This window comes from Tachypleus tridentatus, chromosome 1 (genome assembly GCF_004210375.1).
Source record: "Tachypleus tridentatus isolate NWPU-2018 chromosome 1, ASM421037v1, whole genome shotgun sequence".
In the NCBI taxonomy this organism is placed as follows: Eukaryota; Metazoa; Arthropoda; class Merostomata; order Xiphosura; family Limulidae; genus Tachypleus; species Tachypleus tridentatus.
This window is the reverse complement of record NC_134825.1, coordinates 89,423,139-89,440,490: the sequence shown is the minus strand read 5'-3', so window position 1 is coordinate 89,440,490 and position 17,352 is coordinate 89,423,139. Positions and strand designations below refer to the sequence as shown.

Here is a 17,352-nt window from a genome sequence, read left to right as displayed (position 1 = left end):
TGGTGTATCAGTCAGAGATAAAAGAAGACGCTGAGTTAAAAAACTGTGACCGATGTGCAGCCTAGCCAGAACATCTTCCTACTTTCGATCCTTACGGAAGCAAGACGGCCAAAGAGCAACAGAAGGGTTGATCTGGAAAAGCTTGATATCACATTGCTCACTCCAAGTCGATTGCTGTAATAGCGCCAGAGCAGACTGATTTAGCTTTAGTGTCAGCGAACTCGTTCCTGCGGATATCATTGGGGCCTGTTATCCAGAAGAACTGGATAGAATTGGATGATACAGAGAAACGGGTCAGACAGTCTTGAATGTCGACGAGAATTACGTTTATGTTAGTTCTCACTAGGTCCAGTACAGAGCTAAGCAAATCGGTATAAATAGCACTGTATAACTTCTATGTGATCTAGGGCAAGAGAAATGGCGTATAGTTCGGCAGTGAACTCAGCCCACAGTCAACTGATTTTGAACTATCTATATATATGGGAAGGGAAGGATGGTTCGAAAGATATTCAGCCAATAGAAGACTGTACTTCCAATCGGGAATATGCACCTTCTTCAGATGACTCAAAGAAAGGTAACATTTGGAGATGGTAATAAGCCATAGTGGGATGGACTGACGAGTAGAGATAGCAGCGTCATCCAAGAACAGACACAATTCAGCGAACTACACCTGAATACGAAATGCCGAAAGGGATAGTGGCAGACCATCTATTCTGATGAAGCATGGCCCACTGATGAAAGAAAATATAACCTCAGGTGGGATGCTGTGGTAAGAATTAAAGTTTTGCAGCATACAATAAAGACAGTTGCAAATGACGGAGGTATAGAAGAGGTTCATGAAACTCAGTGTACAAACTCTGGACTGGAGAAGTGCAGAAAGCTCTTGTACAGAGCCGAAGCCTCTGATTGTGAACAGGATTCAACATCTTCAAGGCCGAACTCCTGACAAAGCCATAGACCAGAGGTCCATAGTTCAGTTTCGATTGAATGAGGGCATGATAGATTTTAAACATAGAACACTGATCCACTTCCCAAGAGGTGGAAGAGAGAACACCGAGGATGTTCAGTGCCCTTGTACATGTGAGACGCAGCTGCTTGATGTGTGGAATAAAAGTTAGTCTACAGTTAAAAATAAGCCCCAAGAACTTTGCCTCAGGGACAATGGGAAGCAAAACTTCTCCGAGACGGAACTTGGGATTGGGATATGTACCCTGTTGCAGAAAAAGTGCGTTCAAACAGTTTTATAGCGAGAAAAGGAAAAACTGTTTGCTGTGGTCTGCTTCAGTAAACTACTGAAGGCAATCTATAGCTGCCGCTCAATAAACCTCATGCTCGACAACTGACACAAGATGTGGAAGTTGTTGATACAGAGCCTGTTTGCAACTGTAGAGGAAAATTGTCCACTGACGGCATTAATTTTTATAATGAAAAGTGTGATACTCAAAACACAGCACTGAGGGACTCCAAGTTTCTGTGGGAAGGAATGGGAAAATGTTGAACCTACACGGACTTGGAATAGCTGGTCCATTAAAAGATGTTTAATAAGAATGAACAAATGGCTACGCAGCCCGCACAAGTAGAGGTCTCACAAGATGCTATACCTCCAAGTATCATCATAAGCTTTCTGTAAAAAAATACAGAAACAAGATGTTGTCGCTTGAGAAAGGTTACCTGATTGACGTTTCAAGTCGAATCTTGTGGTCCAAGATGAAGCACTGTCATTAGAACCTATACTGGGTGAGCGAGAGGAGGTTGTTTGATTCGAGGAACCAGACAAGATGAGCATTAACCATCGTCTCTAAGATCTTACAGAGATAGTTTGTAAACGCAATTGGACGGTTGTTTCAAGGAATCTTGAGATCCTTCTCAGGCTTAGAAAAAGAGAAGACAATAGCATGGCGCCAAGCATCAAGAAAAACATTCTTCTGTCAGATCCAGTTAAAAATAACCAGAGAAGAATAAGAGAGGCAGGAGAGAAACTGTGCAACATATCGTAGTAAATATCATCAGGTCAAACTAATATACTGACCAGCTGATGAAGAGCATGCTTGAGTTCCACCAGTGTAAAGAAGTAATATTACTCATAGAGATGATCATCTTGAAAGAAAAGAGGTTATCGCTCTGCCCAAGGATTAATGGCTAAGAAGGTGGGGGATGAGGCAGAAGTGCTAGATGTAGGAGAAAAGCTTTTGTTGAGAGTATCGGCGATATCCTTGGCATCAGCAGCTTCCTGGCTACCAGAGAGCAAGATCGAAAGGGGGGGGGCAGAAGTATACTGCTCAGTGATCTTCCGAATCTTGTCCCATATGACTTTGTAACCGGTGGTAGAAGAAATGCCAGTTGTGAGCTTAATCTAAGATTCCTTCTGACTTTGACATCTTACCTACTAAGCATGCGTACAAGCCCTCTGGAAAGAGATGCAGTTTGAAAGTGTAGGATACGTACAAAAGATATCCCAGGCCCATTTTTGAGCCTTCCGTGCCATGGACGAGGATACCGTGGAAAACGTGTGAAGGTTTTAGGAATAGAATGAACAGCTGCTTGGACAATACATTCAGTGATTGCTGCCACAGTGTCGTCTTTTGATAGCTGACAGACGACGGCAGAATCAAGTTCCGAGAGAGCAGTGAAAGAGGGACAGTTGTCCTGGTCCAGCTTCCACCATGACACGTGGGTCAGATGACATCGACCACGGACATCCTTCCTCAAAATGATAGAAAAAATATCACTGGCCCGTGAGTCACTGTCAGCCCTCAAAAAAATGAGAGAAAAGTGAAGGAGAGTAGATAGAGAGACGAATAGTAGCAAAAGACTGACTAGGTTCATGAAAATAGGCATAAGTATCAGTATTGAAGAGAGAAAGGTTATGATCCGAGAACATACACTCTACAAAACGACCCCTTCCATCAGTATCAGCACTACCCTAGCGAGGAATACGTCCATTAAAGTCCCTAAGATTAAAAAGAGAGACACCAACTGTTCAATGAGAGCATCAAGGTCTCTCCAGCAGACGGGTAGAGAGAAAACAGTGATGGTACGACCCCAGGAAACATGAATGGCTACAGCCTCTGTGGTGTATCAAGTGGCAAAGACAGGACGGGCACATGCTGATCGAGCAGCAGTGTCAACCTTCTCTGCACTCTTCCATCACACAACCTGTCATTTCCGTACAAGGAAAACTACCCAAATGTGACTGTATCGGCAGGTTTCAGAAATGTTTTCTGTAAGGAAAGGCACACAGGATGGTGAAAATCAATCAGCACTTTGATGTCACCCAAATTAAAATGCAAATCTGGACAGTTCCACTGTATTAAAGTCGTCATTTTTACTTATGTGAAGAGAACTGGTTGGAGAGCCCTTCTATTTCCGATTAAGTCGTTTCTCTTCATTAGAAGGTCTATCGATCTCCATGGATCCTGTTCTGGGTCGAGTGGACAGGTCTCTGCCAGTAGATGAAGATTCCAGTTACTGAGGGCATGCACTCTCACTGTAGCAATGGAACAGAGTGCAGCAGCATACATTTGAGATAGAGTGGTATGCAGTAACTTTCTAGCGTCAGGGTAAGAAATGTTTTGAATCCTTTAAAACACTGTACCTCTTTTTTTTCCTCCACCAATCTAGGGCAAGAACGAAAATAAGAGGAGTGAAAGCCATTACAATTAACACAATGAAGATTCATTTCACACTCGTAGGCAACGAGCACATGTCAAAAAACCATGACATGATATATTCGAGTGGCTGAACAGCTGATATTGAAAACATCTGAAAAGGTTCGAAATATATGGCCGTACCTTGCAAATCAGATAACCTGCCTTATCGTGTCAGGTGGACGAGGTGAAGTAAACGTCAAAATTAGGACATTGATCAGCAGAATAATTCCATCTTTGCCTCACTGCAGAAACTGCTTATGTGGAGAAACCAGTGTGGTTTTCTGAGTCGGGGATATTTTTCAAATTCATCTGAACAATAACTCCTCGTGACGGATTCAAAATAGCATGGCAGTAACCTCAATGAGTATATCCTCAGTGGCTTTCAAATGCAAGAGAAATTCATTATGTTTTGAAGTGGATGTTTCCACCAAGAAGTCCCCAGAACGTAGCTTTTTAACTGACTTAGGAGAGCCAGCAAGTTCCTTAAGTCCCTTAAAGATTTGTCTGAAAGAAAATATAGTATCAGAAAATGAGGTACAGGTGTTGAAGAAGTTGAAGCTTGCTGTTCAGAATCTTCAAGATGTGATTGTTTACTGATGGTCTATTTTTCATTATTTTATTTAGATTTTGACCTTACTCACCATGGAGCCATACGAGGACATGCTACAATACCAAACAAAAATATTGCAGCAACGCCAGGGTTTCGTGAACACTATACCCAAACACCAGCATCAGAAACAATGTCCATAATACCCGTTAAGAACGTCCAACACTGATACTCGGTTGATCTTAGCCCAAATGGACCTGCCAAATGACCCTGGGGGTCAAAGCTGCCCAGCTACAGGAATTCAAGGCCAAAGTGTTGTGTTAGTGCTGGACCCCTCGACCACCAGGATCCTGTCTTCCCCTTCACGGTTTGCTACGCACGGCAAACACGTGGGGGATGTTTAGATCCCAGAGGAGGTAAACTGAAAGAACAGAACCATCTCTAGGAGATTCCCTCACCACATACAGGAATCCATACCAAGAAGACTTGTTTTGAAATAACAGATTTCTCACAAGGTATTAATGTATAAAGATACTTCTTTCTTTAGTTATACCTTCCTCTAATGTAGACACCAGAACAGTCGCCAATATGTTCGTATACAAGGCAGTTGTTATCTCTACCCTCCTGTACGGATCTGAAACACGGGCCACATATCGTCGACACCTGAACCATTTGGAACGCTTCCACCAAACGTGCCTCCGGAGTATCTTCAAGATCAAATAGGAGAAATGCAGAACCAAAATCAGCATTTTTGAAGAAGCCAAGATTAGCAGCATCGAAGCTACCATCATCAAGAGCCGCCTCCGATGGACAGGCCACATGCTCCGAATGGATGATAGCCGATTTCCGAAACAACTCCTATGATAAACTGAAAAATGGGAAACGAATGAGAGGAGAACAGAAGAAATGGTTTAAGAATGACCTGAAGACAACATTCATGAACTGCAACATCTATGTTAACAACTGGGAAACTCTCGCTCACGACCGAACCACCTGGATATCCCTTATCCATCAGGAAGCAGAATTCTTTAAGTCATCAAGAAAACAACATTTTGAAGAGAAGCGAGAAAAAGGGAAACAATACTAACTACTTCTAAAACCTTTCCTTCCCTCTAAACTGACCTGCTTTTACTGCCAGAAGACCTGTACAGCAAGGATTGGCTTTATTAGCCATTTCCGAACCCATGTATGAACTTGGAGAGCCATCGTCCTCGACCTCGAGGGTTTGCCACGACGACGACATCCCTCTAATCTCACTAGGCTTGTTTCGTGGTAAAAGATTGTTTACAAGGTGTTAATAGGTACAAAGTACTTCTTTCTGTGGTTATATATTACTTAAATTTCATCAGACTTGTTTTGTAGTAACAGATTGTTTACAAGGTATTAGGCTCACAGATACTTCTTTGTGTAGATAGATATTGCTTCCACATCATTAGGCGTGTTTTGTAATATTAGATTGTTCACAAGGTACTTCCTTTTGCAGTTATGTGCATTTTAGATCTCACTAGCTATTTTTTTACTATAGTTGCTTATGATGTTATAAAAACACAAGTTCAAAAAATCAATAATAAGTAAAGATGAAAACTCTATAAACTAAGCGCTTTGAAACGTAGATCTTGCGAAAGCTTTCTTATTATGTATGATTTGCTATTTTGCCTTTTAATAATTATGTATTTTTATCGAACTGATTAGATTTTTTTTCTCTGGTTAAGCATTACGCAAGAGACTCATAAGACACTTCTTGTTTGTATTGCTCAAATATCTAAGTACATTTTTTGTTGTCGTGGTTGTCGTGTGTTATTGTTTATAGATTTTATTAGGTGTATTATTTTTAGTCACATATTGATTACAGGTCTCACTAGGCATATTTTTTTTATTACACTTGCAAGGTTCCTTTATTTGCAGTTATATGTTATTAATGAGAATTTCTGAGCGGAAGTAAAGTACACGGTACAACAATATACAACCATATACAATACAATACCGACTAGGCCCTTTGCTGAATACTAGAGCTCTGCAACCACGTACCAGGCCTTCTTTCTTTCATTATATATTACTTATTAACTACATTTATAAACCTGCATACTGTTTATAGATCTCTTTCTGTATGTATACAAGTGTAACTAAGTATTATTTACATATTTCACTACATAACTTCTTTTAGTCCTTATATATTATCTATAGATCTTATTACATATCTTTCATCTGTAATGTATACTGTTTACATGTCTCAGTATATAATTATAAACTACTTTTAGATCTCAGTACGTGCATCACTTCTGTGGTACGTATTTCATAAAATGAATTCTTATGTGGTTGTATATTGTTTGCAGGTCTCACTAGCGTCATTTTTTTCCACTCACATATTGCTTGTAAGATACAAGTATATACATTTCTGTAACAATAATTGAAGCACAAATATCCAGGTACTTATTTCTCTCGTTATATATATTATTTACATATATACTAATTTAAAATTTAAGCTACGAGATTTAATATTTTCTATCATGTAAGATGTTTTAAAGCCGGAAAGAAAAAATAACTTCTTATTTAGATCAAATCATTGTTTTATTTACTACAATGGTCTAGAGAAATCTAAAACCAGTGGTTGTTAGCATTCTCAGCATAACAAAATGTAATCTGATTTCAATTAAGATGATTTACTTATATAAAAGCACATATGACGTTCTGTAAAAACTATACGCTATAGGCAAAAATGAGTATCATATTCGGATTTAGCACACAGGAATTACCGTAGGATATATAAGAATTTCAAGACAATAAAACCATCGCAGGTCTGTGTTATTTGCAAAATCATAACAAAAGAGTTTGTCACTATACGGTATAAAGGTCTGTGCTCGAAATTTAAGAAAAATTCAAGTTTATTAGTGGTCAACAAAACAGGGTATAAAATCGCAAGCTATGAACACAAATGCAAACATAAAAATGTATCTCAATCATGACAAGATGTAAGAAAAAAACACATGTGGTAGTTTGTCTCTTAAATATCTTACGTAGGTAAAAGTTTCAGAGAATTAGCTGTTTTTCATTCTTCTTACATAACCTGTTTAAAACATTCCTGTATAATAATGGTGACACCGGATTGTTTATGACTCAAGTTTTCTTGTACTGAAAAAATATAAACAAAATATGCAGTTTATACTGACAAAATATTTCATTCAGCATTTTAAAATCCAATATGAAGTTGTATTTTACTCTGAATAAAGATTCATTAGATTCTGAAAATACCAGAAAGTTGAAAGTTATCATCTTAAAATTACATATTTTAAATTAAATTAAATATTCAAACGATCTTAATAAATCTAAATCTGTTGTATTTTTACTTGAATAACAGAGTATTTGATGAAATAGTAGTCTTATGAATTTTATTAGTTAAATCCTGAAACAGAACAAAGTTTATTTTTATAGCTTATTAACTTTTTGTGAAAAAGAATACTTCTTGTATCTATTTGTTCATTTACGCATTATTTCTTTTATGTTTCGATAGAAATAAAATATAAGCATTTAAACTGGATAACATTTCAAAGAAATATGACAATTTAATGCCAAAACTATACAATATTTTCATGCTCTGTAATATATTTTTTATAAAATAAAATCACTTAAACACAAGTGTTACGACTGCTTTAAAAGTTAGTGCTACTTCTCACACTGACAATAGTGATTTCAGCATTTCGAGACGTTATGGTTGCGTCATAACTACTAGAGTATCTTTACGCCCTGCAGATGATTCCCTGCTTGTGAATTTAACTGATACTTAATTCACGGAAATTTCGAAATTAATTTCTGAGGTCTTGCAACGTTACGCTATCTCTACAACTGTATTTGTTTTAAACATAAGGAACTACTTTTCATCGTGGTGCTTTTCAATTAAGTTTTGATTTTAACTACAGTGTTGAGAGATACATGAACGATAGCCATCTTGTACTTAAAGCAATATATGTTGGAGACAGCTGTGTATTGGAATAAAAAAGAAATGCTACTCCTGCATTTGATTTTAAAACGATATATATTTGCTTGTTTTAGATATCACATAATGATGCAGTGCTGGCACCCTATTCCAGAAGAACGGCCAAACTTCTCCACGATAATAGAACGTCTAGGTTACTGTATGCAGGTAGGATTTAATATAAAATTGCCTTGAGAAACATTATCTATAAACTACGATTTTTTAAAACATATTTAAAATCTAATGACAAGCATGTCAAACCGAATTACATGATCAGAAAAAGTCTGAGGCATTTCCTGGTATGAGTCACGTAAACAACAGTGTGACTTCACTATAATGTAACCAGAATGATGACAAACACCTCGCTTGCTTAAGTTGTTTTCCATCTTTTTGTTTATCTTATTCCTGGAGATAGTTGTTCACCAGAAAGCAGTCTAGAAGTGACTTATGAAATCCTCATTTCGTAGGAAACGTGGAAGAATGAAATAAAATATGAACTCTCTTTATATTCTCACTTTAAATTAAATTAAATGTTACAAAAAATCAGCTCATTCAATTAAATATGTACACTTCAATAAACATACCAGAAACAAGAAATCGTCAATTTGCTAAACTTTCAAGTATATTCACCTTTTCCTTCTCAAAATATATTTTTGTTATCAATGTCTTAAGGAAAAACCCACGTCCTACATAAAGCACATATCGATAGCGTTTTCAAAGTCAGTATCACTCTTTTATTTGATAAAACATCGCAGTAAACACCAGACATTTTCAAGTATGAGAATATTAACAAGGTCATCACACTTTTCAAATGAGGGAAATAACATTCAGGAAGCATTAATTACTCAATGTAGGTTCTGTCTTATTAAGGGAGTATTTCATTCAGTGTCAGCCTGCCTGCTTCGACAGAACACATAAAAATGTTATCAATAAATAACTTTCAGATTAATCTCTGACGATGTAGTGTACAATAGATGGAAAATAAGAAAATCCTATCCACTAGTCAGACTTCTATAGAAAAATAACAGTAGAGTGATATTAAAAATGTTCTGAATATTTAGTTCTCTTGTTATGGGTTACTTTCAGTTTAAAAAATCTTCATTTAAACTACTATTGTTTTACTTCTATGTTCGGTGCCTCTGTCCACCAAATCATTTTGTTACATTCTCGGCTATAGAAAACAGTCGTTAGAAGTCATATCGTAAAGGATTTTATCAGATTCTGAATGATAAAAGATATGTTTTAGAAAACATATAATGTAAGATTTTATTTACTATGAGTGATGAGAGAATGGATGTTAGAAAGCGTATCATGAGAATTTTTATCACATTTTGAAAGGTAATGAGAGAGGTGTTACAAACCACATCAGTTTGCTGAGTGATAATAAGAAAGGTGTGAGAAAACTTGTTGAGGATATGTTATCACCTTAAGAAATCAAAATAGAAAGTTTAAAACTTATCACGTATGTGTCACGTTCTAAGTATTAAAACACCATATATTAGAAAGTATATCATTATGGAATGCTAGTGATCAAATGTCATTTGTTCTCATTGCCAGTGACATAATAAGAGGAGTTAGTAATAATTTTTAAGATATTTTGTTACATTATCACTTTAAAGACGTACGGTAGACTTGTTTTACAATACTTTTATCTGTAATGTTTTAGTGCTTTACTGTTTAATTAAATTAAGCAATGCTTACTTCTTTACAGGATCCAGACGTCATCAACTCACCCCTGCCGGAACTCAGCTGCTCTCCCTCAGTAGAACGTGACGTTACAGTCATGCGACCTCCGGACTCTGAGAATGCTTGTTTGCAGGTTTGTTTTTTGTAAATGGAAACAATTTTTATAATTTAATCAGTTTTGAATGCACTCTTGTTTCTTTCAACAGGTTGGTATCAGATGTTTTGCATCACATAAAAACTGAGTCTTAGTTGCTATTGTTCAGGCCAACACATCGTCAATATTGCTCCTTATTTTCTGAGGTGTTTCACAGATTGTTGGAGCCATTTATTGTTCAAGTGTGTTTAGCTTGCATCAATGGGAAGTTTCACTCCGTTGACCATCAAACTAACATGATTTCATGGCTTTTGTTTCATTTATTTTCTGCAAAAGGACGTGGGGTGGTTCTTTTGATTCAAGTGAGCATGAGAGAACGTTGATATTTTAACTACTAAATGTTGCAGGAGAAGTCCAACGTTAGTTCTTTGATATTATTCGCTCCAGAGGATATAATTTAGTTTGTATTTCGTGAACAACTACGCAAACGCTATTTCCATCAGACGTTCCTTATTTAGTATGGGATACTCTTTTATTATCGGATAGTGGAACTGACTGGGACTTTATAACTCCCCCACGGCTGAAGGGGCGATCTTGTTCGCTGGAGGGGATTCGAACCAGGTAACTGTCAGATTGCAAGTTTAGCGCTTCTAACCACTAGGCCATATCCTCAAAGGTATAGAATTCAGTGATGACTTGTTTAGTTAGTTTTGACCATTCAAATAATCATTTTCAGCTATCACCTGACAAAGTAATTTAAAAAGAAATCCTATAAACTTCAACAAAAACAGCTTGAATTTTGACTATTTTTATCATTAACACTTTATAAGTTTCATTTCTAAACTGATATTACTTTAGGGTTACTTGATATAAAACCTAACATGGACATCGAATTCAAAAATTATTTTTAATATAATATTAAATATTGGCCAAACATTCTCTAATAAGTAACAAGACTGTGTATCTAAGGGTTCATGGTTCGCGTCACATTATGACAAAATCGCGTTATGCACGTTGGGGTCCTGAATCCGTTAAAAGAGTGACAATCAAATCGCACTTTTTGATTAGTGTGAGTTGTGTGCACTATTGTCGAGCTGACTTTGTAGTCTTTAGTTAAAAAGTAGGAGTGATTATGCTGAAAATTTTGATAAATGATAAACAATGTTAATATGTAATTAATTTTTTGCTATCTAACTGAATCAATGTCTCCTTTTAGTTAAATCTTGGTCATATTAAAGAAGTTAGGGATACATTGGTTATTTATTTTGAGTCAGATGTAAAAATCACTCTTGCAGTCCTAAGAACTTTCTATCAAAGCTATACAAGGACTTGCATTGTCGTTATAATCTTAAACGCATAAAGAGAATTAACTATCACTTATATAATGCATCCAAAGTACCAAACAGGTGTTAGCGACAACGAGATGTAAACGATTAATTCTTAAATTTACAATCCTCGTTCTTCACCATGTTTTATCCCTTAAAACCGAAGCACCTTTGGTCATGAAAGTCGTTAAGTAAAAATATAACAGAAGATCACAGAACTATAACTCACTTTCAAGAAATTCATACTAAATTACTAACTGACAAAGCAGGTAGACTCTAATGCCACATGTTAAGTTTATCAGCAGTGGAACGTAAAACAATGTTTGAGAAAGTCTCAACAGCTACTAAATGGGACTTTTAGTGTTTGTGTAAACAGTAGCACAGAAGTACTTTACTAAGAATGTTTAGTTTGTCAAGCTCATCGTGCTGGTGCATGAAAACAGTGATCTGTAAATACCTGCTGGTGCAATACTCAACACTGTATTCTTTTTATCAAAAGAAGTTTAGTAGGAACGTTTAGCTTATCCAAACTTATCGTGCAATACGTAACACTGTACAATGGTTATCAGAAGTACTTTATGAAGAATGTTTATTTTGTTAAAGCTTATCGTGCTGATGCTTCTGTACAATTGTCTGTAAATGCCTTCTGGCTCACATCACAGCACTGTATTCCCAGTGTTACGTTATCTTACACGTAGGGAGAAAAACGTATAAAAGGCTAAACCCTTCAACACATACAATGAAAATATTATAATTAAATAATGTTATATATATATATAATAAGAATTTCTTTTCGTCAGTTTTTGTTTACATATTCATCATTTTGTTACTGTTTTAGACTTAACACAAAATATTACTCCCATGAAATTTAGATAACTTAAATTATATTTAAAACTTGTCAGAAATTTGAGTTTACAGTGCAATAAGTTAACTTAATTGTCATTCTTACAAATATACAATGTAAACCAAATCATTTGTCAAAATCAACAGTTCCTGTGTTCTGTAGAATACAAGTCTAGTGTATTAATGACTACAACACAAATTAAATTAAAAACAACACAATCAACATGGGCTAACAAAACACTACATAACATGTTGAGTAATGAACAGTCTTTTTGTTCAGTTTCCTATAGTCTATACACACATAAAAAAGTGACTTTAGAATATAAATTCTAAATTATGAAATTTATGAAATACGTGTAAATTTGAATTTATAATAACACGTTTTTTTTTATGTTGTTAGGTAACACCCAAACGTATATGTTTATATTGCTCCAAAAAATAAGCTGTGTCAAAATTTACACTATATTGAGTTTCGTGAACCCAATATTTGCAACACAAATTTTCTTATAGATCAACTTAAGGTTTCATTTGTTAAAATATTTATTGCAAATATCTATGGGTTGCTGTCAGTGTGTAAGTTGTGTTTGAGTATGAACTATGATGAAAAGTAACAAAACTCTGATGATGATAATAAATAAGAAATAATTTGTTTGTATTTTTTAGCCGGTGGCCGAATCAATTCTTACGATGAAATAAATCCACTTCACTTGACAATTTCCACTCTCATTTATATTTGTGTCTATGTTGGTTATCTGACTAGGATGCTGTCTAAGCTAGTTATTTGGATAGGAAATATGTCTACAGCGGTTACTTGGATTGAAATTGTCTTCGGAGTCTCATCATAGTATAGAATTAATTTAGTTTCTGTATATTTCGAGTTGAATAGTGTTACAAACATATTAACTGGTCTTATTTTATTGTCACATTACTGAGTTGTGAAGTTTAAGTAATATATTGCTCAATTTATTTACCATCAGGTAAATCGCCCTCATCTGGATCCACAATCACCAAGCTCAGAAGATTACCTTATCCCAATGCCTTCATCCAATTACAGCCTGAATACCGAGAAAACAGAGCTACAGTCGAGTGTTGATTCGATGGAAAAGCTGCTTGACTTGGAGGAAAAGCCACCTATTCCACCTCGAAACTCCAATAACGGAGTAATATTACACCCTTTATTTAATACCTGGGAGACTAGTTTCATTCAGACAAACCAGAAGAATTGTGTTTTTGCGCCAGCAAACAACCCTCTACCCGCACGTAATGATGAAACACAAAAAGATAACATCCGAGAGGGAAAAAGCGATCATCCTGTCAGTCATACTCAGGATTTAACAGGGTCACAGTCTCCTTTGTTGGAATCTGCTGAGGTAAGATCAAATCAGAGCAACCCAAGTCATGGCATTAATTACAATGCCAAGCCAGAAAAAAACCAGAATCTGACTCAACAGTGGAATGACAATTGGAAAACAGAACCTGTTGAACGAGTATCAAGTCTGAGGTCATTAGAGACCCTATCCATCACATCAGGGGTCAATAAAATACCGGTATCATCCAATAGTATAAGTGTTAACGACATCACGAAAAAGGATTCCACCAATCAAGGACATCGCTCAAATCTCTCTCTGGATGCCTCTGCTCTTACTCAGCAGATAAACAACCAACCAATAGCTTATATTAACGTGGATGTCAACTCCAATAGCAACACAAACCTCCCTCTAAGTCGAACTACATCATATGACCAGAATGTGGCCAATTACAACCTACGGGTAGATAATTATCCAACAACTGGTGGAATTTCTAGTATCTCTCATAGCCTGGATTCGAACGAAGGGCAGGTAAGCTGCTAGAGGTTATGAAAGGGGCTAGGACTTCTTATGGTATGAAATAAACAAAGCATTTTTTTTACTTCGATTGGAATGTACCGTCAGCCAAAGTACCTGAAGTAATGGCTTCTCTGGTGAAAATGATAAATTGCATACGTTGGCCAGTTGGTCATTTCTACACTGAAGTAAACTTCAGTTGCTCAAAATACTCAAACAAATGTAAAACAAGATCGAGCTTTAGCATTCTATCTTTTGTTCTATAATGTAAACGATAAACAGCTAAACTTAATAAACTTTCGTGTGAACTTATGTTTAAAATGTTTTTCAAATCAAGGCTTAGTAGATTTTCTTTATAAAGTTCAAGTAAAAGAAAACAATAATTGTAATTATTATAGCATTTTTGTCATATTTTGGTATTTAAAATATTGTGTTAATATATATTTCAGTATTTAAGCTATTTACTCCTATAGATACAAGAAACTTTCCTTTAGCTGCATTAGCAAATAACAGTTACTCATTAAAAAACTTGATTTGGATCTCTAATAAAAGAATACCGTCAATAAAAAAACATTTTGTCAAATTAAAAGACAAATGTAGTTGCTTAGCTTTTCTCTTTGTATTATAAGTCGTTGTTAAGCAACTGCTGAAAGTAACAGTATTTATTAATGGTGTGACGTATATAAGCGTGCTGTTTGTTGCTGATCTTGAACTCTGCAAAGTGTTTAGGAAAAGTTGATTACTTATTAAAACAGTACCCTCACGAACTGTGTACAAAGTAGTTTATATACATTGAGAGCGGTGTAGATAAAATGACCTGTATATTTTCGTATGTGATTAAAGTACACATTTTCATGTTTGTAACGAAATGGTTAATGCAGTGACGAATAACTTGTTATTGACGTAGGGCTGTGTATTGGTGTAATCTATAAAAATGGTTCATGAGCAGTTACAAATGTTAGCGTTACTCCAAAAGATCCTGTTATAATACTTGAATTCCTTTATTAAAGGATTGATGTTATATTCTTATTGAATAAGTAGTTTTCTTAGTTTATCTCGACTAACTAGAACTTCAATTACGAGGTTATGGTTCACAATGACATTCCTCTGACACTAGAATTTTGTTATTCAACCGTGTTGTTCTCGTTTTGAAAAATGTGTTAGCAGATAGATTGTTTGAATATAAACACGAGATCCTAGACTTTGATTATTATCCGTAAAGCATTTCAAATCTTTATATCAACTAAGACCTATAATAAAGTACTCCATGTTATCGTGCCCAGAAATGAATATTTACAAGAATATAAAGAGAGAATTAATTATTTAATTGTATGTATGATTTTAAACTCTCCAAGACTGAGTTACAATTATAACTTTTGATTAACGGTGAAATATTCAACTCAAACTATTAATCTAACTGGCTTGGTGCTTCAGGAGAGCAAGTCCAGGCTACAGCCATTTATGATAGAATACCTATATACATAGGTATAAAAGTATGTTGGCATTTAAAAGTCTGTATGGTATGAAGATTCGCTGAGAAAATAACATTTTCAAGTAAACAGGAAAATTTACAAGTTGTTTATCAGCAAGAATTAAAGTAAATGATTATATGAATTTTGTTTTAGAGTTATTAATCAAGACTGAGAAATTTGATGATAACAATTTCTCAGCTGAGACTTACTGTGGTAAATTTGTTGTTGCGTCTGAGGTAGAAATGTATGGAAGGTCGGAAAAAGCGAAAACCTTTTACTTTTCTTATGTGCCAAATATACACATTCAAATTACACATTGTCACATCTAACCATGTATTTATGTATATAAAAACACTTCCGGGGTTTTAGAATTTTCTGAAACTTTAAACCCCTCAGCTTTTAACTAAACTGTCTGGTGTCCTTTGACATGGCAGAAAGAAACTGTGAATAAATTTATGTTGCGACCTGACTGAAGATAATTGAAGCAGATGTCATTTTACAGAGCTCATGTAAATGTGAAATAGAGTGAAAGACGGTTTTTCACTGGAAGGTTTACAGATCTATAATAATAGATGCAGTTAAGCTCTCTGAACAATGTTTCAAGTTTATAATAAAATTGCCTAATAAAACGGAAGATGTTTAGTGACTATTGTTTTTAGAGTAATACCTGTTTGTTTTATATTTTGTCACAACATTATTTATCCGATATAGTTGTTGTACTATTACAGGTATAGTGTGTTACACGCATACAAAGAAATGGTTGCAGTATTTTTTCTTTATTGAATATTATTATGTCGTAATTGTAGTTTTATTCAGGAAACTAGTCATCTGAATTTATTAATAATTGAATTTCTTTTTGTCATCAAGTCGTATTAAAGCAGATACTCGTATTCTTCAATTTGGTGTTTGAATAAAAAATAGTGATAATTCAATTGATAACTTTCTAAAGTAGATAACGTTTTGAAGTTTCTGTCAAACTGTATTTCATGCAGATTGGTGTATGTTTCGTTAGTCAACATTGTTATTCTGTTGTTGTATCATTGTATTAGCAATTACTGTTGAGATTATAACCCAAAATATCTGTATAAAAGTACAAGTGTTTGTACATCTTAACAATGTTAACAGGATCATCCTAATAGTATTTTGTTGTTGTAAACAGATCAAATAAACATTCCACGTTTTGTGTGCAGAAATATGCGTTAGTGTAAGCAAATGATTTTCTTCACTACATATACAAAAGGCTATCACATTTCTCCCCCTGGCGTACAATAGATGAAGTAATTCTTTCCATTTTTCTCGTATCTCAAAATGCATCATAAATTGCAGACACTTGACGGTAGTCTATGAATTTTTTAAATACTCCTATACTCTAAAGCTGTTTTTTATGCTTTAGTATGCAAATATCGTAACTTTTAGAAGTATGTCCTATCATTCTCTAAATTCTAAAGCAAAATAATAATTATACGGTTTGATGTTGTACTCATTGTATTTTTATTGTGTTATATAATTAAAGCAAAATTCAATAGACTTTCAACAATTTTTTGATTTTCAAATAAGTTTCCAGATTAAAGCAGTAACTGGTTTTACACTTTCCGCCTATTAACCATTAAACCTATTGTTTAATATTTAGGACTGGTGAGTTTTCATAAAAAAGATGAACATTATATATCGCAATTAAAGCCTTTTTTACTTTGAGGCTACGAAAATTATGATTTTCTTTAAATTTTAATTTAACTGTTATGTAATGATGATTCATTTAAAAACGAGGATTTCTGATTAAATTTTACTTAAGCAAATACTTTTATAATGCACACTTATAGACTAGAAAACCTACTTTTAGACCTCCATCATACCTGGAAGACCCATTTGGTGAAGTGCAATTCCTTTTTGTACCTCCTTATGTGTGTTTTTCTTATAGCAAAGCCACATTGGGCTATCTGCT

The 17,352-nt window shown here is 35.0% G+C and overlaps 1 protein-coding gene across 2 annotated transcripts in view; it reads left to right on the top strand.

Annotated features, from left to right (window-relative positions):
* LOC143255251 (leukocyte tyrosine kinase receptor-like) overlaps positions 1 to 16,603 on the top strand; it is a 72,865-nt gene extending 56,262 nt beyond the window's left edge. For both annotated transcript variants that reach the window (XM_076510626.1, XM_076510637.1), the window contains exons 27-29: positions 8,245 to 8,335; positions 9,879 to 9,986; positions 13,093 to 16,603. In XM_076510626.1, the coding sequence (XP_076366741.1) occupies positions 8,245 to 8,335; positions 9,879 to 9,986; positions 13,093 to 13,965 (1,072 nt within the window). In that variant the 3' untranslated portion in view covers positions 13,966 to 16,603. The remainder of the gene's footprint in view (positions 1 to 8,244; positions 8,336 to 9,878; positions 9,987 to 13,092) is intronic.
* Positions 16,604 to 17,352: the final 749 nt, after the last annotated feature.